The sequence below is a fragment of the Solanum verrucosum genome, unplaced genomic scaffold (genome assembly GCF_900185275.1).
Source record: "Solanum verrucosum unplaced genomic scaffold, falcon-dt-bn FXZP01000079.1, whole genome shotgun sequence".
Taxonomy (NCBI): Eukaryota; Viridiplantae; Streptophyta; class Magnoliopsida; order Solanales; family Solanaceae; genus Solanum; species Solanum verrucosum.
This window is the reverse complement of record NW_026020368.1, coordinates 2,807,755-2,829,535: the sequence shown is the minus strand read 5'-3', so window position 1 is coordinate 2,829,535 and position 21,781 is coordinate 2,807,755. Positions and strand designations below refer to the sequence as shown.

The 21,781-nt window shown below is 35.0% G+C and overlaps 2 protein-coding genes across 3 annotated transcripts; one reads left to right on the top strand and one right to left on the bottom strand.

Annotated features, from left to right (window-relative positions):
* Positions 1-114: 114 nt before the first annotated feature.
* LOC125838220 (lipase-like) lies at positions 115-7,287 on the bottom strand. 2 transcript variants are annotated; one of them, XM_049517295.1, is made up of 10 exons: positions 7,069-7,287; positions 6,114-6,187; positions 5,676-5,741; positions 5,513-5,560; positions 5,363-5,430; positions 2,636-2,708; positions 2,381-2,542; positions 1,802-1,996; positions 1,311-1,399; positions 115-361 (listed from the first exon to the last, which is right to left on the bottom strand). In XM_049517295.1, exons 1-10 carry the CDS (start codon positions 7,133-7,135, stop codon positions 148-150), a joined length of 1,056 nt encoding a protein of 351 aa, XP_049373252.1. In that variant the 5' UTR covers positions 7,136-7,287; the 3' UTR covers positions 115-147. The 2 variants fall into 2 exon arrangements, with proteins under 2 accessions (XP_049373252.1, XP_049373253.1); XM_049517296.1 differs by lacking the exon at positions 115-361 and having other exon boundaries at positions 1,307-1,399; positions 7,069-7,265.
* A 2,162-nt stretch (positions 7,288-9,449) lies between these two features.
* On the top strand, positions 9,450-19,205 carry LOC125838258 (ISWI chromatin-remodeling complex ATPase CHR11-like). The gene is made up of 25 exons (XM_049517341.1): positions 9,450-9,728; positions 10,185-10,310; positions 10,401-10,507; positions 11,271-11,374; positions 11,993-12,090; positions 12,200-12,379; positions 12,469-12,690; positions 13,045-13,179; positions 13,420-13,702; positions 13,806-13,879; positions 13,988-14,208; positions 14,293-14,380; positions 14,479-14,572; positions 14,666-14,854; positions 14,939-14,970; positions 15,075-15,151; positions 15,239-15,328; positions 15,500-15,569; positions 15,660-15,711; positions 15,827-15,885; positions 15,963-16,128; positions 17,958-18,136; positions 18,219-18,434; positions 18,508-18,609; positions 18,687-19,205. Exons 1-25 carry the CDS (start codon positions 9,534-9,536, stop codon positions 18,702-18,704), a joined length of 3,177 nt encoding a protein of 1,058 aa, XP_049373298.1. The 5' UTR covers positions 9,450-9,533; the 3' UTR covers positions 18,705-19,205.
* The last annotated feature ends 2,576 nt before the right edge of the window (positions 19,206-21,781 follow it).

The following is a 21,781-nucleotide window of genomic DNA, read 5'->3' as shown; positions in this document are numbered from 1 at the left end:
AATCAAAAAAAAAAAAAAAACTAAAATACATGATCTCCCCAGTGTATGACCAAACTGCACAATTGATTGGGATACAGCTCAAATTTAGCCTTACCAGGGACCTATATTCACCTCCCCAAAAAGCAAGAAAATAATCCCAGAAAACCTCTATATTGACCGCCCTTCCTCATTAGATTCAACATTCATCCTCAAAACAGAAGCAGAAAAATCTCTGGATAGATTGACATTTCCATCAACATCAACTTTGCCATATGCAGCAAGACGATCATCCATCACAATTTTGCAGAATCCTGATTCTTCACCTCCCAATCTTACACCATAATACGTCAGATGATCCTTAATACTTCTACCAGCTACTGACCTGGAGTATTTTAGAAAATTAGCAAACAGGCCAAGAGCACTAGCAAAATTCCGCGAGTTCTCCACAACACAAAGGACAATCAGAAAAGGGACGGGGGCTAGGAAGGCCTCTCCTTTGGTAACCGGACATGTTTCACATGGGTGTATAGCGTCTGGCCATGAGACAATTCAAATCAATATTGATATCATAATTCCTTTGGTAAGAAGAAAGTGGAAAAAAAACAGTTCGCTTCTCTCTAAGAATATTTTTGAACTGCCATCTCCTAACTGATTTGTATGACCAAACTTCAGTTCAAATGGGGTGACTTGATTAATCTTCAGTTTTATCTTTGGATATTGGTGCATTATTTTCAAATTATAAAGGTAATAGGTTTATAAACAAGACCAAACACAAATAATTGAATCAAAGAATGATAAAAGAGTAATTGAAAAGATCATGGTGAAAGCAGAATGTTATCTACTAGATATATAACAATTAGGTCAAACAAAATAGGAATGAGGAAATTTCTTTCTAGAATTTGACAGTGAGAGGCGTAAAACAGTTGTACTTAGAAAAACCAATTAAGCTCTTACACATATGATTGTTCAACAGAGAAACTACAACCTTCCGTCTTTTTCCGTAATTTAGTCGGACAAAGTACCAACTCTTTTATTACTTTATGTCCCCTTTTCTTTAATCCAGTGAACTTTTTGAGCTTAGAGCTTCACAGAGATTTTACAGTTTTATTCTACACAATTGTGTGGAACGAACCAAACCTCCTTTAAATAAAGAAGGAAGCCGCATAGTGACAATGATGCAGATTGCAGTGTGCCCTTTACTAATACCAATTTACTATAATGATTTCTCCTCTATATTTTAATCTGACCAGCACAAACTATGTTTAATATACACCAATTTGCAGTTCTCTTGTAAATTGATTACAGATAAGCCCATGACAGAGAGAAGTTACCTGCTACAAGAAGGGTCTTCCCCAGAATCATCACAGACCTTTTCAACTGTATAAGAAAGAAGTCCAAAGCCTAGGTTATGGAGCCACACCTGCAATATCGGAGATTTCAAAAACAAGAATAAAACCAACGATTAATTTATAACAACAGCCATTAAATTGATGAAACTCACATAAAAAATGACAACATACTTTCAATTTATTCAGGCAGAAAATGGGATTGCGAGCAACACACAACAATGTATAAAAATATATAATTATCTTTAACGTATAGTAAGAGCTCAAGTACAAGTCAACATTCTTCAATTTGTTACACTGTTTTCTTCAATAAATAATTTTTTTGAATAGCTAAATCACTGTACTGAAGATATTCACTACACAGAAGGTTGCTATTTCATTCCTTACAATTTTTCCAAGTACTGAACTGGCAGCTGGATTTCAATCAGATTAAAATTAGGCACAAAATATTTGAGTTATGCTTGTAGAACAGTTACCTCCCTAGGAAAATGATGATAAGTTTTCTGAGAGAAATAGTAATAGTATGGGGGCAAATGAGGGACAATATCATGTTCATGTGTGACCCGAATTGTATTTGGCACCCATTTGCTATAGTAGGACGCAAAAGCAGCATTCCCGATTCGAGGTTGTCCAAATGTCATAACTGAAACATTCCGCGAGCCATAATTTACCTGGAATAAGCATACATAAAATAAGTCAATAGAAACACTAGCTCATTTTTCTTTTTTGGGGGAGGATGGGGGAGGGGGGAAGCCTAGTTATGTCACAAGATCCATCAAGCATACAGTTCCACCTTTTCTAATCATAAGTATGAACATCTACAACTGATAAATAGAAAATATTAGTAAAAGAGATATAAAACGCATCTTGTCAAATCATAAATTCATGATTCATGAAGCAAAGTGGGAAACTGAAACATGTAACTATTCGTCAGGGAGTGCAAATGCAATAGAGCTTACAAGGTTATTCTATAACCTGAACTATCTAATTGGAAAAGCAGGTCAAAATATATAGTCGATGGAAAGTCATAAAATAGCAGCAAGTTTAAAACATACTGTGAGATCCAATCCACAAAAAGCAGCCATGGCCCCTCCCATTGAATGTCCTGTCACCATAATGGGAATGTCTCCATACTGTTCTTTTGCACTTTCAACAGCACTTAGCACTCCAGGGCGTAATGTTGTGTTGTGGTAAGCAGAATAAAATCCATGATGCACCTGCAAGATGCAAAACTGACTTTAATCTTCCTGCAGAAAAGATGATAAATACACAAAACAAAGCAGAATAGATTCCAAATATTGTGCACTCACCATTGCATCTTCCATTCCAGGATATTCTATATCAAGCTGCTTCCAGTATAGATCTGCTATCCAATTCTGTATGCTGTATCAAAAAAGCTAATGAACTTAGCCATCCATATGTTGGAGATGCATACTACTTTATATGAACAGATCCACCAGTGCTTAGTGGATTTTAGGCATAATCACAAGGCAAGATAAAAAAGAATCTCTTGAGCTACATTTCACAACTTATAGCCTGCCTGACCAAAGCTTCCAAAATCTGCTTATTCTGAAAAGTGCTTTTGTCACAAGTGTTTTTCCGAAGAAGTACATTCAGAGCAACAGTTTGTGTTTGGCTAATTAATTTGAAAAGCACTTTAGGCAGTGTTGCAACACCAATTGTGCTTGGCCAAGATTCCAAAAATCCTTCTTGGGAGAAGTTACAACATTTACTACTACTCAAACATACTTAGTTTTTTCATGAAAGCTTGGCCAAGCATCTCAACTCTCTAAAAGAAGCACTTCCCTAAAATAAAATAAAAACACTTTCGGCTTCCCAAAAGCTTGGCAAAATAGGCAATTAGACATGAAAGGTCTGGTCAGCTTCCCAGTCTCTCCACTATCACAATATTTTCCTCCATTAAAGAAAGAAAGCTGAATTACTTGAACTTTCTGCCTACTTGAAAACCTAAATGCACTTCCTCTACCTTGAGCGATGACAAACTTATCTTCCCAATCATCTCAAGCTAATGGCAAAAATTTCAAATGCCCACCTAACCAAAAACTCCTTCACTTTTTATGTGGCCCTTTTTCTTTGGCTGAGTTTGATTGGGAAAGGGAAGGCAACACGGGTGGAGCTACAAGCCCACGTACGGGTTCGGTTGAACCTAATAACTTTAATTCAGACCATGTATTTGTATTAAGAAATTTACTAAGGGTGTGCTTGGTATGGAGGAAAATATTTTTCAATTTTCTCATGTTTGGTTTGGTCAAATGCTTTGGAAAACATTTTCTTTAGGAAAATAAGTTTCTTAAAACTGGGAAAATGACTTGCTTAATGGAAGTAGGGAAAACAAGTTCCATAAGAGACATTCCAAGTTCATCATCTCTTCCCTACTCACCCAGCACTCCCAACCCCCACCTCTTGACCATCCCACCCTCCGCCACCCTTGAAACCCCACCCCCACCCCATCTCACCTCCATATATGGTTTGCTAGATTACATATAATATATTTTTGAGATAATTATTTTTTACTTACTTAACAAGCACTAGAAAATATGTAAGAAATCCAATTGATTTCCGAGGAAATATTTTCTAGGAAAACATTTTTCCTTCATACCAAACACACCTTAAATATGTACAAAAATTAAATTTAAAACCCAATTACTTTATCTATCCTAGAATTTGGAACCCATCTATCCTATGGATATATGGATATACCAAACACACTAGATGATTTCTTCCCATCTATCCTATGGATATAGTTACCTGGTAATTATTGTTGGTTGGAAGTGACAAGTATATCGTGGAATTAGAGGAGGAGTGCTCAAGCTAGCGCGGACACCACAGTTATCAGAAAACTAATTATTATTATAATATTGAAAACATAAAAGAATTATATCATGGAAATTGAAATTTTGCTCAAGGGTACTAATGGTCATTTAAGAGCATATTTTGCATACCTTATCCAGTTCAATGGCCTTGTTAACTAACATAAAAAGTAGGGGAGGTCTCTGCAACAACATGTGAAGCTAGAGGGGTGGTCCGTATTATTTCTCAAACTAGAGAGATTCAATTTACTTTAATCACTGTGATTCTTTAAGCTTGATAAAACAAGAGATAAGGTCCACATAATTCAACCAGAACATCAAAAGAAGCCACTGCTCCATAAAATGTGAATGTTCGAACAGCTCCATCAGGTGAGAATCCACATAAATAGCCAGCAGTCTCCCCCCCCCCCCCCCCAACCCCAAGACAAAGTTATTGTACCAAACAATATCCACTTATTGTGATCACTGACAGCTGTCAAACCTATAAAAACTTTAGCATTGATAAAATTCTCTTTCAACCGTTTCTTATTTGTTAAGACCAATGTTTAAAAGGCAAAAAATATGCAATGAGGCCATTCACTTGCAACGATGCAAGTGATATACGCTGAAGCAAACGATGAATGCTAGTACTGATTTTTTGGATAGGTAATGTTATTAGTAATATTAATTTTTAAATGAGACTGCCTTGAAAATAGAATCAAATTAAAAGGAACTTACCAAAAAAAAAAATATTAAAAAGAGATCCAAATGAGACCTACAAATATGGGAAATTTTATGTTGTTACCCTCAATCTCGTCTATTCTGTAAATCTTTACACAAGATTCATTCTTCCCAAAGATCAAAAAGATGGTTTGGGTTATAAAACAATACCTACTGACTAAATTAACCCTTTTAAGCATTTCGACTTGAATTTGCATTGGAAAAAATGATATGCGCTTAGTACGACTAGCTACATGGAAAAGAACTAAGGACCTATCTACTTCTTGTACATATTCACTTTTACACCAAAAGACTAAGAGAGCTAAATTTCTATGTTTTTTGAGCAGGACTTATGTACAACAACTCTGATATGTCTACCAAGATATCCATCTCAATAAACTAGTCAGACTTCTTATTTGCAAAATAAGACATTTTTTATTCACCATACAGTCAAATTAAACATGAGACCACATGAATGATGAGCACAGCCCGGAGTAGAAATGAAACCTGGTTCCCTGAGTGCCTCGGAAAGCAATTACAATGGCATTAAGATCTGGAGCCACCCCCACAAATGCCTGAAATTGATATCAATAGTTAGAACCAAATTAGCACCTCAAAATGAGAGCACCACATGCTTTTGTGCTATTTGATTTTCACCTGTAGACATCGCTTCACATCAACAATGAGCTCTAAAATTTGAAACCCCTGCACAGGATGAAGGCTTGGACAAATTAATCATATAAGAATAACACAGGATGAAATTTACACAAGGCTTCTCTTCAAACTGAAGAATATATTCACAACAATCCAAACAAAATACCTTCGTCAAATCATTACATTTTGGGCATGTCCAAGTAAATAGTTCTGTCAAATCTGACACATAGACCTACAAATACAGAGGTCATATTTGTTATACTCTAGGTGACAAAAGTCCAGCAAGAACATCACAAGTATGGATATAATTGGTTCCCTAATAAAACAGCTTGAACCGGTGAAGTATGGAATATATTAACCACATTACCGCAAATCAAATGCAGCAAAAACGAGTGAGAAGAGTTCAAGGAATATAGAAATTAAAACTACACAGAAAGAAATTGGAAATTGGGATTTCAGTCCATCGTTTATTGGTAAAGTCCAATTTTGGCCATCATGATATCCAGCCATATCATAAACCATATATCAGCAAATGTAAGCAATTACCCTTCAATTAAAACATTTCTGACCCTACTTGCTTATTTAAAATGTAACAAAAACTGACCGATGCAGCATATTCCACCAATATGGTGGCAAGAGTGTGATTGTAGATTGTCCCTTGATCCTTCACTTTGAGTTCTACAGCCAAAAAACTTAACCGTAAGTAGCTATCCATAAATCAGTTGTCATAACCAACCATGCCAATTACCAGTTTGCAAATATAAGGCATCTGTTGGGAATTTAATTTTGCACACAAAATATTACATATAAATACATAAAAAGCAAACAATGCCTATACAACCTTATCTAGGTTGCTTCACTTGAAGCTTTAATTTCCATTAGTCCATAAGGATAGTTCAAAGTATCCACAGATACCACTACTTATCCGTTGATACATAGTGCGAACTACCTTGTCCATCTCGGTAACTCAACACAACAATAAGCTTACAGAGTAATAGAGACTTGCCCAATGTCTCAGATGAAACATCCATATATGGCTGCTTAAAATGCTATCTCAGCTGAAAATATCAGTCTTGGTCATAAACTTCACTAGATTTTTGTCTTCCTCTCTCATCCTAAACCATTCTTTTCCCAGTCATGAAATAGTGTCATCTTGGTTAAAAATGCACTACCAAGGCCGAGAACAAATCCAAGTATCCCTAATTTAAGCCCGAGGAATACTTAAATGTGTATAGACCTCAATTATCAGGCTAGGCAGTCCAGGTATGAGCAATGAAAGGCAATATAAACCTTTGGTCTAACAGCAACTGTTTGAAAGGGTCTCGATTAGAGTTTATACATCAATCCAGAATAATCAAGAGAGAAAAAAAGTTGATCAACAATTTATATAGAAGCTGTTCGGCTTGACAAAAGCCAGAATCTCAAATTCCACTTGCTACTGTACTGATAAAACTTCAAGTGTTTCCATGTATTCAAATTATACATGATCTAATACAGTACTTCCATAACTTTTTGCAAAATCAAAACAAGTAGTAGTAGTATATGGCATTTATAATTACCTCTAGCAGTTGAACAGGCAATTAAGCACATAATTATAACACCCTGTAACAAAATTCTTCCCTCCATAACCTATACGGAGAAAAATTCAGGGAGTAGATTAGAGCGGAGAAAGAACGGGGAAGAAGGGTCAACAAGGACAATTATTTTAGACCCAGTAGGCGATGGGTGCTTTTCGTGCACTCCTGGATTTCCTCTCTTCTTTATATATAATTTAAGAGAAGGAAAAACCAAAAAAAATAAAGATTTCCCAGTCGGGTTCGTAAAAAGACGTGATGCGGTGGTAAAACCATAGAATGTTTGCGTCTTCCTTTACCGTTTGGTCAGGGTAATTTTCTTCGAGGATAATTCCAGAGATACCCTATAAATTTATTATTTTGCAATACTAAATTTTCCTATAGTTTAAAAATATGTTGTTATTCTAAATACAAGGTTTGTTTTTGAATATTATAATACTCATTTTGTATAATGACATTTGGTGTCGTTAGCTTAATATTTTCTTTTTTTAGGTTTGTTTTTGAATATTATAATACTCATTTTGTATAATGACATTTGGTGTCGTTAGCTTAATATTTTCTTTTTTTACTTATTATTTAATAATTTTATTTTCTCTACATTTTCATAGTAACTCTATTACATATCTTACAATTTCTTATAGATTTATCATTAGAAAACTATGACAATGTGAACATTATGTAATGATAGAGAAGTAATAACAATATAATTTATCCAAACATTATATTCATTTAAACAATACAATACGACTCATTATGAAACAATACATAACAGCCATCCAAACAAAATGTTATTAATTATGATATTACTCTTGAGAAAAGACATAAAGTAACATATGAAGTTGTCTTGAATTTTTAAAAAGACATTGTAACTATGAAGGTGTCCTATTACCCCACAAAAGTATTACATACCTTTGTAAATAGACCATTTTGATCCATTTTCTCCCTATGTTTGTTTTCACGGAGATGACGCGCGTGAATAGAAAATTTTACTTTAAAAAATGCCACATATCAGTTCTTTCTCTATTATTTAATATTTTCCTTTTTAAATACATCATCTTCCCCAAACTCTTTAAAAAGATCATCTCTCTTGAACAAATCATCCCAAAAGAAGAATAAATTTATCACTTCTTGTTTATTCTTCCTCTTTAAAAATAGCATAAGTTGGATTAGTCTCTCCTCTTTATGATGAATTTTCTAGTTGAAGCATCTTTCTCTTTTTGTTCTTTATGTGGCTCAACACTCCTCTATGTATTTCTGCAGGCGAGGTGCATCAACAAACAACAATTCGAGTTACTGAGTTAGCTCACTAAAAGTTGGTGATTTTTTTGATAGATAAGTGGCATTAAGCTCTTAAGGAGATGCAAATGTATCTCTTACTATTTTTTTAAAAAAATTGTACCAAAAAGTTGTAAATAAAACAAGTTCCACCTAACATACCCAATAGTGAAAGTCCATTCAAAATGGACGAGGGAATCATAATCGGAGAGAATTATGGCGATTGAACTTTTTTGACAAAATTTCTAGGCAACCAACAATGCTAAAATGAGCACTGGAATGAACGAACACAACACAACAAATGGTCCCAATCAATAAGCTTCCTAACAAGTCGAATTCATAAATTAGGGTGAAGAATAAACAAATTATGGAAGTCTTAGACGAAGAAATTCAAATGCAATGTTTAGATAATTCTTAAAGCCATCAGGTTTATGATTGTGACCAATGGAAGTTTGAATAAGTTCATACTATTGAAGTTGAAAACTCAATGTTTCGGGTCGGGTTAAATCATCATCTTATTAATATTTAAATTAAAATACTTAATTAAAAGAGAGTGTGCTTCAACGCATATTCAAAATCTGAGATTGATGAGAAAACAAGGCAAAATGGTCTATTTACAAAGGTATTTTAAAGTTTTGTGGGGGTAATAGGACACTCGCTTAGTTAAAGTGTCTTTTTGAAAATTCGAGACAATTTCAAATGTTACTTTATGTCTTTTCTCTATACTCTTATAATTTCTTATTTTTGAGTTTGACTATTATTTAAACACATCTAAACACGTCTTTAAAAATTTAAATTTTCAATTTTTGATATTCAAAAATCTTCCACAAAATTCATGATCAAGAGTAAGTGCGTATAATTATTCCGTTTCTGTAATGCTAAATAAGAATAAATATAGTATAAACCCGTGCCTCAAAATAATCCAATTTGTGCAGATCGCCCGAAACCTATCAGACTCCATCCCAATACCAAAAGGCGCCAAATTGCAGATCACCCACAACTGGCGGGAACTCTCATTTTATCATATATATATATATATATATATTTATCAACAGCAAAATCACCCAATTGGGTTCTTTTAGCAAGCGAAGTATATATTCCAAACCTAACAACTCGCTAGTTAGTCGGCGAGTCCCATTTACGACTCCCAATTGAGAAACCCTAGCATCGTCGCCATGGGGAAACCGTCGAGAGATAGATCATCATCGGAGGAGTCTGTATCGGAAAGTTCCGAGGAGGAGCAAGTCCAAGGTCAGGTCAATGACGAGGAAGACGAAGAGGAACTTGAGGCCGTCGCCAGGGCCGCTGAGGACTCCGACGAAGAGGAAGACGATGATGCCCCTACCGATGGAGCGGACCAAGAAGACGAGGTATGCTAATGGCTGTTTCCGTCAGTTTTGATCAGTAATTTGTTGTTCGGCACAGTAAAGCGGCTGATCTCACGTGTTTGCTAGAGTTTTTATGGTTATTCAAATATTAGGGTTGCTTTTCTCTGGTTTTCGTTGTTCTGCTGAATTAATGCTCAATAGCATGTCGCATTTTGCTAATGCCTGGCCAAGCTGGTAATGCTAGGGGTTTTAGTCATTTAGACTGAAATTGTTCAAGCATGCGTGCATGTTCTGGGAGGAGCTTTTGAATCAGAGAAATCGAAGTTAATATGAATTGAGTCATATTTTTTCTGGCATATTATAGTGAAACACTGAGCAATTTCCTTATCGAATTACTTAGCAAACTATAACGATGTTTATTTTTTAGCAGCTTTCATGTTTTGAGAAGTTTTATGACATTTATTTTGCAACTCACTAGTTCTGCTATACTACCTGTAGGAAGAGGTTGCAGTCAATGAAATCTCAAAGCGTGAAAAGGCCAGGTTGAAAGAGATGCAGAGGATGAAGAAGCAGAAAATACAAGATATGTTGGATTCACAGAATGCTGCCATTGAGGCTGACATGGTATCTTAGTGAGAATACTTGTTGGTGCCCCCTTTCTTTTGTTTTAATTGTTCATAAAAGGTGTACTCAATGCTGATGTATCTGTGGCAGAATGTCAAGGGACAGGGGCGATTGAAGTATCTCTTACAGCAAACTGAGTTATTTGCACATTTTGCCAAAGGTGAGCAGTCCACCGCTCCAAAGAAAACAAAAGGAAGGTATGAGTAACTTCGTCTGACATTTATTTGTTAGTTTTTTTTAATGAAAGGCGGATATTGTGATCCTAGAGACTTATAGAGCTTAAATACTTTGAGCAATGCATTTTTGGCTAATCTGCTGGAATTTCTTTGTTATTCAATAGTTGATGTTAAGGTGCATGGAGTGAGTGATATGGAACTGTGGTTCAAGCAAGAGGAAAAAAATATTAAGTTTTTTAAGATTATCTATTTGATTCTTCCTTACAATAGAATGAGATCTTCTTTGCCTATCAATGGGACTTTAGTGCAAGTGTTCGCAATGTAAAATCAACACAACATACATACACATTGCTATTTATATAACTTGGCAAGGACTTCCATATTGTTTGCTTGTTTCTTAAGTTGCTTCCTTTTCTTGATATAAGTGATGCTGAGAATTGAGATATTGACGGGCTTCATTGACAAGTCATCTAAAAAGAGAGGCATGGTTCCTCTTTTCTACATGTTCTGCAGTTCCTGGCGTTGTAGTGTGAATATCGAATAAAAAGCTCTCCTTAATCATAATAAGATAAAGTTATATACTGAAACCCTGAAGTAACAGTCATATACAACTTGATTTTAGAGTTGGATGGCACCGTGTTATTTCAGATGATTATTTGGGTGGACGTGCTTCACCCAGTATGCTTTATGTTGTTCATATAAAGGAGAAATTTTTTCCACTTACCAGAGGTACTTCTGTATGTGGATTCGTTATGGGCCATTTGATGACCTTTTCTTTCTTTAGGGGTCGTCATGCATCAAAGGTAACTGAAGAGGAAGAAGATGAAGAGTATCTCAAAGATGAAGATGAACTTTCTGGGAATACACGACTTGTGGCACAACCATCCTGTAAGATATATTTTGATGCAAGTGTATTTGTTAATATGATGTTACTGAACCGTGTATCATGAAGTTGTTACTAAACTGGTAGGTCCATCCTGAAAAGGCTGAGATCAGATACCCAAGCGTAGATCCTACTTAAAAAGAAGTTACTTATGCAATAATCCTGTGAGGTGTATAGTTTGAGTAGCTCTGTGCAAGGTTCTTTAGTCAAGTTGTTGTTACAAGTGATAGTGTTAGTTAAACATGTGAGCAACTGATTGATGGCTGCACAGAATCAAGTTATTTTTGTTATCATTTTATTTATATAAGGTGGCTAAAGAAATAAGCGAGTTTTACAGGGGTGGAGATTTGTCAATACCTCTAAATGAGCATCATTATTGGAAACTGTGAATTTAAAGAAAACCAAGTTAGTGAGGTTTCACTTGTTGAATTCTCCTGTACTTCTTTTATATGAAGCATGGTAGCCCTGCTCAAAGGTTTGAATTTAAGCGTATTTCGGAAAATAACGTCATATTGAACAGTTGAAGTTTGGGATACATGCTTCTATCTCATTTTCTCTGTTACTCCCTTCATATTTCATTCTTCTTTAAGCACCTGAATATCACATCATAAATACTTTGTCAGGTATTCAAGGGAAGATGAGGGATTATCAACTTGCTGGTTTAAACTGGCTGATTCGACTGTATGAGAATGGAATAAATGGAATACTTGCTGATGAAATGGTTAGTATGGTCATATGCAACTGTATTGAGATGCTCCCTTCTCCCTACATTTTGCAATTATGACTTTTAAGGAGAAGCATCGTCATTTAATTCTCTTATTATTGCATAGGGTCTTGGTAAGACGTTGCAAACCATCTCCTTGATGGGCTACCTACATGAATTTAGAGGAATAACTGGTCCTCACATGGTTGTTGCTCCAAAATCCACGCTTGGCAATTGGATGAATGAAATCAAACGTTTCTGTCCTGTTCTACGTGCTGTTAAGTTCCTTGGAAATCCTGATGAAAGGGTAAGCAACAACTTATATTGGCTCTTTTGCTTTCCTCTTTTGCACATTGTAATGCCTGTTCAAACCATTCTGTTGTTTTTTATTTACAGAGATACGTACGTGAGGATCTACTTGTTGCAGGGAAGTTTGATGTGTGTGTCACAAGCTTTGAGATGGTTATCAAAGAGAAATCTGCTTTACGACGCTTTAATTGGCGTTACATCATAATTGATGAGGCACATAGGATCAAGAATGAAAATTCTCTTCTTTCAAAAACAATGAGGCTCTACAACACTAATTATAGATTGCTTATCACAGGGACACCGCTTCAGGTGATGCTTATTTTGTTATTTTCTTTGTAATGTTGGCCGTAATTCTGGATTTTTTGACTTTTATTTGCATTATTTACTCCAGTTTCCCTAAATACAAATTACTTATCTTAATTTTTCAAAGTAGCATTATATAATGCCACTCCCAACCTTTCAGATTTCAAATATTGCTCCTACCAAAGAATACTTGAACTATTTCCAACTAATGTTGATAAATAACCTGATTAATACGTATGTCTTTTAATTGTGCTAGTCAAGCCTTTTTTCCTACTTTAAAAAAAATACTATTTCCATCTTTGCGTTTTTATATTAGCACTTTCAGTCTAATTGATGTTTGAGTTCCATGATATTACACAGAATAATCTTCATGAACTCTGGGCACTGCTGAACTTTCTGCTGCCTGAGATCTTTAGCTCAGCTGAGACTTTTGATGAGTGGTTCCAGATTTCTGGTGAGACTGACCAGCAGGAAGTGGTCCAACAGCTTCATAAGGTGTGTTGCTTTTTAATAGTAGTTTCTATAATTGAGACCAAGCAGTACATGCGGTTTGAGCCCCCCTTCCCCCTTCGAAAAAAGAGGAAGAGTATAGGACAAGGTTTTGTTTGAAAGGATGAACATAGAACAATAGTTGCTCTGTGATTATTTTTTAATTTCAGCTTTCACTGGCTTTGAACTTTGAGGGAGAAGCCTTGTAAACATAAACTGACTTTTCAACTTTGGTTGCTTGGGCAGGTCCTGCGTCCATTTCTTCTTAGGAGGCTGAAGTCTGATGTGGAGAAAGGTCTGCCTCCCAAAAAAGAAACAATTCTTAAGGTCGGTATGTCCCAGATGCAGAAGCAGTACTACAAGGCTTTGCTGCAGAAAGATCTTGAGGTTGTCAATTCTGGAGGGGAGCGCAAGCGTCTTCTCAATATAGCAATGCAGCTACGAAAATGCTGTAACCATCCATATCTTTTTCAAGGTGCTGAGCCAGGACCTCCATATACAACAGGAGAGCATCTTGTAGAAAATGCTGGTAATATTTTGATATCTTTGAATGCACATCTGGGTTGGTGTGTCTAATTTCCATTATCTGTATCAGTTTTTACATGCCTTATAATTCATGTAACTTGATGCAGGGAAAATGGTTCTTCTAGACAAGTTGCTTCCTAAATTGAAGGAACGTGGCTCAAGGGTTTTAATATTTTCACAGGTTTTGCCCTCTAATTACCTTCATTTTCTTGTGCCTATCCAAAGTTTCAACAGCTTTCTGGATCTTCAGTTTTCAGACTCAACTCTTTCTTTTGATTTCCTAATTCAGATGACAAGGCTATTGGACATCCTTGAAGACTACTTGTTGTTCCGAGGTCACCAGTATTGCCGGATCGATGGAAATACTGGTGGTGACGATCGTGATGCTTCTATTGAGGCTTTTAACAAACCAGGGAGTGAAAAATTTGCCTTCTTATTGTCAACCAGAGCTGGTGGTCTTGGTATCAATCTTGCTACAGCAGATATTGTTATTCTTTATGATAGTGACTGGTGAGGATCTTAACGTTGTAGATTTGTAAAACCCAGGAAACATGCTGGTTTCTGAATCTCGTCTTTACATTGATGAAATTGCAGGAATCCACAGGTTGATTTGCAGGCTCAGGACCGGGCCCATAGGATTGGTCAGAAGAAGGAAGTCCAAGTGTTCCGCTTCTGCACTGAGGTTCAATTTCTTTCCCTAATGTGTTCATGCACTGAAAAGATGCTGCTTTGGGATCTTCTGGTGGTATGCTGAGACATGCTTTTCAACTATTCACGCAGTATACCATTGAGGAAAAGGTGATTGAAAGGGCTTACAAAAAGCTTGCACTTGATGCATTGGTTATCCAGCAGGGGCGGCTAGCTGAGCAAAAAAGTGAGGATATTTTTGCATACAAATTCCTTCTCTTGATTACTTTTGAGATGCATATGAAATCACTAACTGAGGATCATGTGATGCATAATACAGCTGTTAACAAGGATGAGCTGCTGCAAATGGTGCGCTTTGGTGCTGAAATGGTTTTCAGTGCTAAAGATAGCACCATTACTGATGAGGATATAGATAGAATAATAGCTAAGGGAGAAGAGGCAACAGCTGAACTTGATGCTAAGATGAAGAAGTTTACAGAAGATGCTATCAAGTTTAAGATGGATGACAGTATGCACTTTATTTCCTGATTATTTCTGTTTGACTTTTGTAACTTATGTACATCTTTAACTATAGATTCCTGACTTTATGCAGCTGCTGAATTGTATGACTTCGATGATGAGAAGGTAACATTGCTTACTTGTTCAGTTTTCTGGTGACTTCTTGCTCAGTAGCTACTTTTTCTGTGTGTTTTAACTTGCCTTTCTGCCTTTGCATTGCGTCAATAAAGGATGAAAACAAGGTGGATTTCAAGAAGATTGTCAGCGACAATTGGATAGAACCTCCAAAAAGAGAAAGAAAACGCAAGTATGTTTTTGTGTTACTGAATTTTACCTTTTATGTACTGAAACTTAGTTTATCATCAGTTAAAACATGACTCTCCTTTGTGGTTAGTTATTCAGAGTCTGAATACTTCAAGCAAACCATGCGTCAAAGTGGCCCTGCAAGACCTAAAGAGCCTCGGATTCCTCGGATGCCACAGCTGTAAGTCTCTGTTTGCACTTTTTTCTATTTTGTGTACTAATTTTGTTCTCTCCTGATTCTGTTGGGCCATATATATTAGCATCTCAAAGTGAAGGTTCTGTGACCATAGGTCTCCTGCAACCGTAGTACTTTTTTCCCTAACCACAGTTCTGGTTATCTTGCCATTTGTAGGCATGACTTTCAGTTCTTCAATACACAGAGACTGAGTGAGTTGTATGAGAAGGAAGTGCGCTATCTTATGGTTGGTTAAGTTTTGGATTTCTCAATTTTTCCCATTGCTACTCTTTTGTGTTTTTTTGTTGGCTTAGAAAGGTGTTAATTATACCAACAGACACACCAGAAGAATCAGGTCAAAGACACTATAGATATGGAAGAACCTGAAGGTTTTTTTTTTTTCTACCATTTTAAACAGCTTAATTTTTTCAAAAGAATTTCTATATGGGAAATAATTGGGGTCTGCTTCTTCTGAATATCCTCAAAGTTGTTTCATGTATATAGATGCAGGAGAGCCTTTAACGGCTGAAGAGCAGGAAGAAAAGGAGCAACTTTTGGAAGAGGTAAGTGTATCTACTAACTCATCCTGGGGTTGTAATTACCTTTATTATAGTTGGAGGTTGACAAGTTTGATATGTAGGGATTTTCAATGTGGAGTAGAAGAGACTTCAATACTTTTATCAGGGCTTGTGAGAAGTATGGCCGCAATGACTTAAAAAGTATTGCTGCTGAAATGGAAGGGAAAACAGAGGAGGAGGTTGAAAGATATGCACATGTTTTCAAAGAAAGATACAAAGAACTAAATGGTAAGTGTCAGTGGGTTAATTTGTGGTTAAAGGAACAACTATTGGTTATACCTAGGGGTGGCAAAATGGATAGAATTTATGGGTATCCATTCAATTTAACCCATTTTGAATGGGTCGGCTATCCAACCATTTAAAAGTGGGTCAAATATGAATCAACCCATATTATACATCATAAAATATGGATAACTCATGTGTATCCACCAATTGCACTCCCCTTAAGTATGTATGGGTGTAGGAACTTCTAAAAGTACACTCACTAAGGGTGTGTTTGGTATGAAGAAAAATATTTACCAATTTTATCATGTTTGGACTTTGGTTGGCTTAAATATTTTAGAAAAATATTTTTCAAATGGACTTATATTCCTCTAATTTAAGAAAAATGTTTTTCACTCGTATAAAGTATGGAAATATTTTTCAACTTTCCTTGAACCTCACCACCCGAAATGGGTCCAGACCTAGGATCTGACTCTCGACCCCAACTCAACACCCAAATTTTGACCTCCCAACCTCGACTTAGGATCACTCTTTTTTCAGAAATATATTTTCTAGGAAAACATGAAAATATATTCCAACCAGGTGCAAACAATTTCTGAGGGCCATCGGACTGGGTAAAACCTGAATTAACCGTGGTGCACTTGCAGGAAACTCCTTGCCGAGGGCCTGTGCACCCCCGGGATTAGTCAGGGCTCAAAGAGACTCGGACACCCGGTGCAAATCAAAAAAAAAAATAAAAAAAATATATATATTCCAACCAAATAAAAAGCTAACAATGCAACATATTATATCATAAAACTAGCACTGGCTACCATATAATTAATTCCATCTCAACTATGAATATTGTATCAATTCATGTGAATTGCATGCATTTAGACTAACAATGCATTGTGGCGTAGCAATATTCTAGTTCTTTTTGAAATTGGTGTCCAGACCTATTTGCACATATCTCGACTATCCCACCGTGTACCTGCTACTTTCCACCAACAAGTACTGGGTAACTCTATCCAAGGCTTTAGTAGATGTAAAGACATCACCTAGTGATATTTTACTGCCGATGAGTCTTGAACTGTGACTTCATGGTTCTCTTTCTGTTTCACTGACCACTTGTCCACACTCTTGGTGCTAATATAAAAACCTAGATCTAACAAAAAGGTAAATGGTTATTATACACCTTGAAACAATAGCAAAAGATGAATGAATGGAAGAGAAGTATATTGGTCACAATGAAAAGGTGGGAAAACTAGATGAAATCTTTAGGAGGGGTCGAAGTTATGTGTTGATCAGTTTGTGGCAATCGGGGAAGAAAAGGGTTCTTTTGAAACATATTCTTTTTGTTATTGAGGGTTTCCAAAACCCAAAACTTGATTTTGATTTCTGAAGAAGCTATCCAATCCAAACACCATTGAAAAAGAGAGCTTGCATTGCATAGAGTAAGTGGGTCCAGTGCAATTGTTTTGTTCTAGTATCATTTGATTTAGTAGTTACTTCACCTTTTAAGAAAGTGAACACTGTTTAGGACAATTAAGAGTACAGAACTGTAATTTGAGATGTGAGTGTATTAAAAGGTTTGTTTGTACTTTGTCAAAAATAAAAGGTTTGTAATATTTATTTTCTTGGTTTAGGTAGAGAAGGCTTTTAAAAATATGCCCTGCTGATTGATGATGTAAAACTAGGATTAGAAAACTGTCTAAAAAGTTCTTGATAATTGGGTTACATGCAAAATTAGGCTCTTACAAATAATTATAATTATTTACGGGTTAATATTTCCATACATGTTGAGCGTGTAGCATTTGGAGAATTGTACTTTAGTTTAATGGATATTAAACTTACAGATTATGATCGGATTATTAAGAACATTGAAAGAGGAGAGTCTAGAATTTCGCGGAGAGATGAGATTATGAAAGCAATTGGTAAGAAGCTGGATCGGTATAAAAATCCATGGTTGGAATTGAAGATCCAGTATGGTCAGAACAAAGGAAAGCTGTATAACGAGGAGTGTGATCGTTTCATGGTGAGTGGACTGAAATTCAAGGTTGAACATATAGGATTTAATCCACCATCAGGTAAAATGATTGTCGTGGTTATTTTTATAGATATGTATGGTTCACAAGCTTGGCCATGGAAATTGGGATGAGCTGAAGGCTGCATTTCGCCAATCAACCTTGTTCAAATTTGATTGGTTTGTGAAGTCTCGTACCACTCAAGAACTTGCCAGAAGATGCGATGCACTTATTCGGTTGATTGAGAGGGAAAATCAAGAATATGATGAGAGGGAGAGGCAGGCACGCAAAGAAAAGAAGCTTGCGAAGGTTAAATAGCAACCGCTTGACTCATGTGTTGCAGGTAAATAAGATTGATGCTAATTGTTTTTTATTTCAACAGAACACGACCCCATCAAAGCGCACTCTGGCAAGACAGGCAGCCGAAAGCCCCTCTGCTCTGAAGAAGCGGAAGCAATTGTCAATGGATGACTATGTCAGCTCAGTAAGTATTTCATTCTTCTTCAGTATTGTTTATGATTTCCAGATATGTGTATAACCATAATTTGTTCCTTTTTCCAGGGAAAGAGGAGAAAATGAGAGTCGAAATGGAGTAAAAGGATGAGGTTAGCTGGCTGGCCGGCCGGGACCTCAAAATGGAAGGAAATTTTATTCATTTACTGATCTAATCATCTGGTATTTTATCCAGAACGTCATTTGATGCTGTCTTTTGCCCTGCCAATCATGACTCATGGGCATTGAGATTTTCTGTCCGGATGCTATCTGACTGGCGGAAGAAGGAAAGATATTTAGTTTATAATTTGTTAGTCCGATGCAAATTAAAAATGCAGGTCATTATTTTTCTCAAACTTCTGAAGCTGTACTGCAACATTTCTAACGGAGACATTCTTAGCAATTTGTTGTTTATAATCCATGTTGGAGTTAATGGAAGCACTACATAGATAGTCATGGCCTCAAGGGTACAGTTGTTTTTAGTTTAGTTTTTGGGATGTAACGTATGCACAATCTGTGCTTTTCTGTCATAGACACACTTACCAATTCTATCACCAATCCAACCTGATAATTGACCCGTCTCTTTTCAGTTCATTTATCGGTGTACTTTATTGCAGTTCATGAGTTTGTTATTGTATCGCGACTTCAGGTCGTCATAGCTAGGGGTGTTAAAAATGAACCAAACATAGGTAATTCGTCCAATCCCGTCAAGAATTTGAAGGGTTAGACTCGAGATAATTTGAATTGGGTTTAATCTCAATTCATTCAAGTCTAACTCATTTTAAGAGAATTCTCAATTGAGCCCAATTCAATTTTCAATTTCAACTCATTTTAAAACTTTTTATTAAGATATGTTTATATATTGAAGGTATGAATTATTATCTATTTAATATCTTTCAAAATTTATCTATCCATTTGTTACTTTTTTAAAAAAAAAAATTGAGTTGAAATTCAAATTGTAATTATAAAAGTTAAATATCATTATGTTAAAATTATTGAGATTAAGCGAGTCAAATGGGTGGGTCAAGACCCAATCCATTTTTAGCCCATTTGATCCCAAAGTAAATATGGGCGGGTCAAGAAACCCGATTTCTATTTTAACCCATTTTAATATTTTCAATTTCAATCCAATCCGTCCATTTGACACCCCTAATCATAGCCAAATCTTATGTTGAAAATAGCTGTCTTTGAGTTTTTTAATTAGTCATCATTGTTTAGTTCAAATATAAGTCAAGATAACTTGGTATTTTTTATGTTTTTGCACAAAGAAAGTTATTGCAAGAAATTAATTACATTACTTGAAAATGAATAAATTATTATACATTCCATTCCATTCAATTTTTATTTTTTATTTTAGAGAAAAACCGATCCAAACCATCTGTTATCTCTTAATAATTTCCTTTTTCTTGGTGGAGGTATATGTCTATCTTATTTTATCTTGAGATGATAATCAATGTCCAATCAAATTCCCACTTATTCGAGCATCGAAAGCACTTCAATACGTATATGTAGCACATTTTGTCTATCCCACACTTGAGTTAATTTTTCAACCATATAAAATGACGAATCATATTATGTACTGTGATCAGATCCTTTTCACATTCTATATTTTATCTTAAAGTGTAATTTTATCTGCCTTCTAAAATAAATAAATTGAGGGAATATTATTTCTATAGATAGATATGAAATGAAACTTCATTGCGAGCAACCAACTAGTAAAATCTGACCTTTGGAAATGTACTAGGGCCATTTATGGGTAGTAAGTTGCCCAAAATTTAGTTCTTTGACCCTTTAGCAGGACATATAATCCGTTTCTCCGAGTTTTTAAAATTAACTTATTTTCAAAAGTAATTTAAAAAAAAATATTTTTGGTGATATGTTGTGCTTGACTAATTAATTTAAAAAAATTACTTTAAGCATCAATTAGTATTTGATTAAGTTTTAAAAAAATGTTTTTAGTGTAATTTTCTTTAAGTGCTTTTACGAATACTTTTTTTTTTAGCTTCTGAAAAACAATTTTTACTAACCTTCAAAAACACATATTTTCTCTTAAAAACTTGAACAAACACTTTACTTTTTCAATCAAATTTAACCTTATTCCTTTGATGGATGTGTTTCTATAGAAGACAAGTGCATGATAAGTGTTGTCATCAACTGTTTAAGTATGTAATAAGTGATTTTTTTACACCATCATATTATTTTGGTATGTATATTTTAATTTTAAGATTTTGAATCTACCGTATATTTTACCGGGTATTTATTTGTTTATTGGATGTCCTCAAAAGAGACAGGCATGTGCTTATCAATAAAAGTGATTGCGAAAATTTTATATCCTCATTCTCCTAATTGCCTTTCTGCTTAGTTGTGTGAAATATCGAATATTTGTATATTGGACCACAGAAATATCCTGATTGGATTAGAGTTTGTTTAAATAGATTTATAGCTTTTGATTTATAAGTTAAGAAAATTATAAATTACTCCTATAAGTTTTAACTTATAATTAATTTAGATAAAAAATCAATATTTAGGATTACTTTTTTATTTTTATTTCATTCATATAATAAAGTGTTTGAAAATTATTTAAATAAAAAATTTATAAAATAAATCAATTCAAACGGGTTCTAAATTCGACTTTAACACATCAGATGCTAATTCGTACTAGATGGATATATGAGTCGCTTTCTCTAATTGGGAACTTTAATCAAGATTTTCCTTATCCCACTTGATTCTCTATACATATTATATTCTCCTTTATTTCATGGCTAATAATATAACCATAGGATAAAAGAAATTAAAAAAAAGACTGAACTATCATAAAAGAGAAATTAAAAACCGTAAAATGGCACGTCCTTTTTCCGTATGCCATAAGAATCTTTTTTTTTTTTTATTCTCATTTCGCATGTGATGCTTGCTTTAGAGCTTAACTAATTTCGATTCATGAAAAGTTTTATTTTAAAAGTAATGCGCTCTATATAAAAGATAATAATTGACATGTAATTTCATATTATAATTTGAAATTATGATCTCGTATTTCAAAATTTTCAAAAAAAAAATTGATCTTCAAATCGTGATTTTAATTTTTTTTAAATGTAGACTTGATCAATAAGTTTGGATTTTATATATATAAAAAAAGACCCATCATTTTTATTTTTTGTAAAATTAAT

Bases quoted from the DNA above. Each gene is read 5' to 3' on its own strand.
- LOC125838258 (XM_049517341.1), top strand. From the start codon at position 9,534: ATGGGGAAACCGTCGAGAGATAGATCATCATCGGAGGAGTCTGTATCG. The intron at 14,971-15,074 runs GTAACATTGCTT...GCGTCAATAAAG, and splicing joins ATGACTTCGATGATGAGAAG to GATGAAAACAAGGTGGATTT. The intron at 16,129-17,957 runs GTAAGTGTCAGT...TTAAACTTACAG, and splicing joins AAGATACAAAGAACTAAATG to ATTATGATCGGATTATTAAG.
- LOC125838220 (XM_049517295.1), bottom strand. From the start codon at position 7,135: ATGGAGGGAAGAATTTTGTTACAGGGTGTTATAATTATGTGCTTAATT. The intron at 5,742-6,113 runs GTCAGTTTTTGT...CTGTATTTGTAG, and splicing joins TGGTGGAATATGCTGCATCG to GTCTATGTGTCAGATTTGAC. The intron at 5,561-5,675 runs GTATTTTGTTTG...CATCCTGTGCAG, and splicing joins AATGTAATGATTTGACGAAG to GGGTTTCAAATTTTAGAGCT.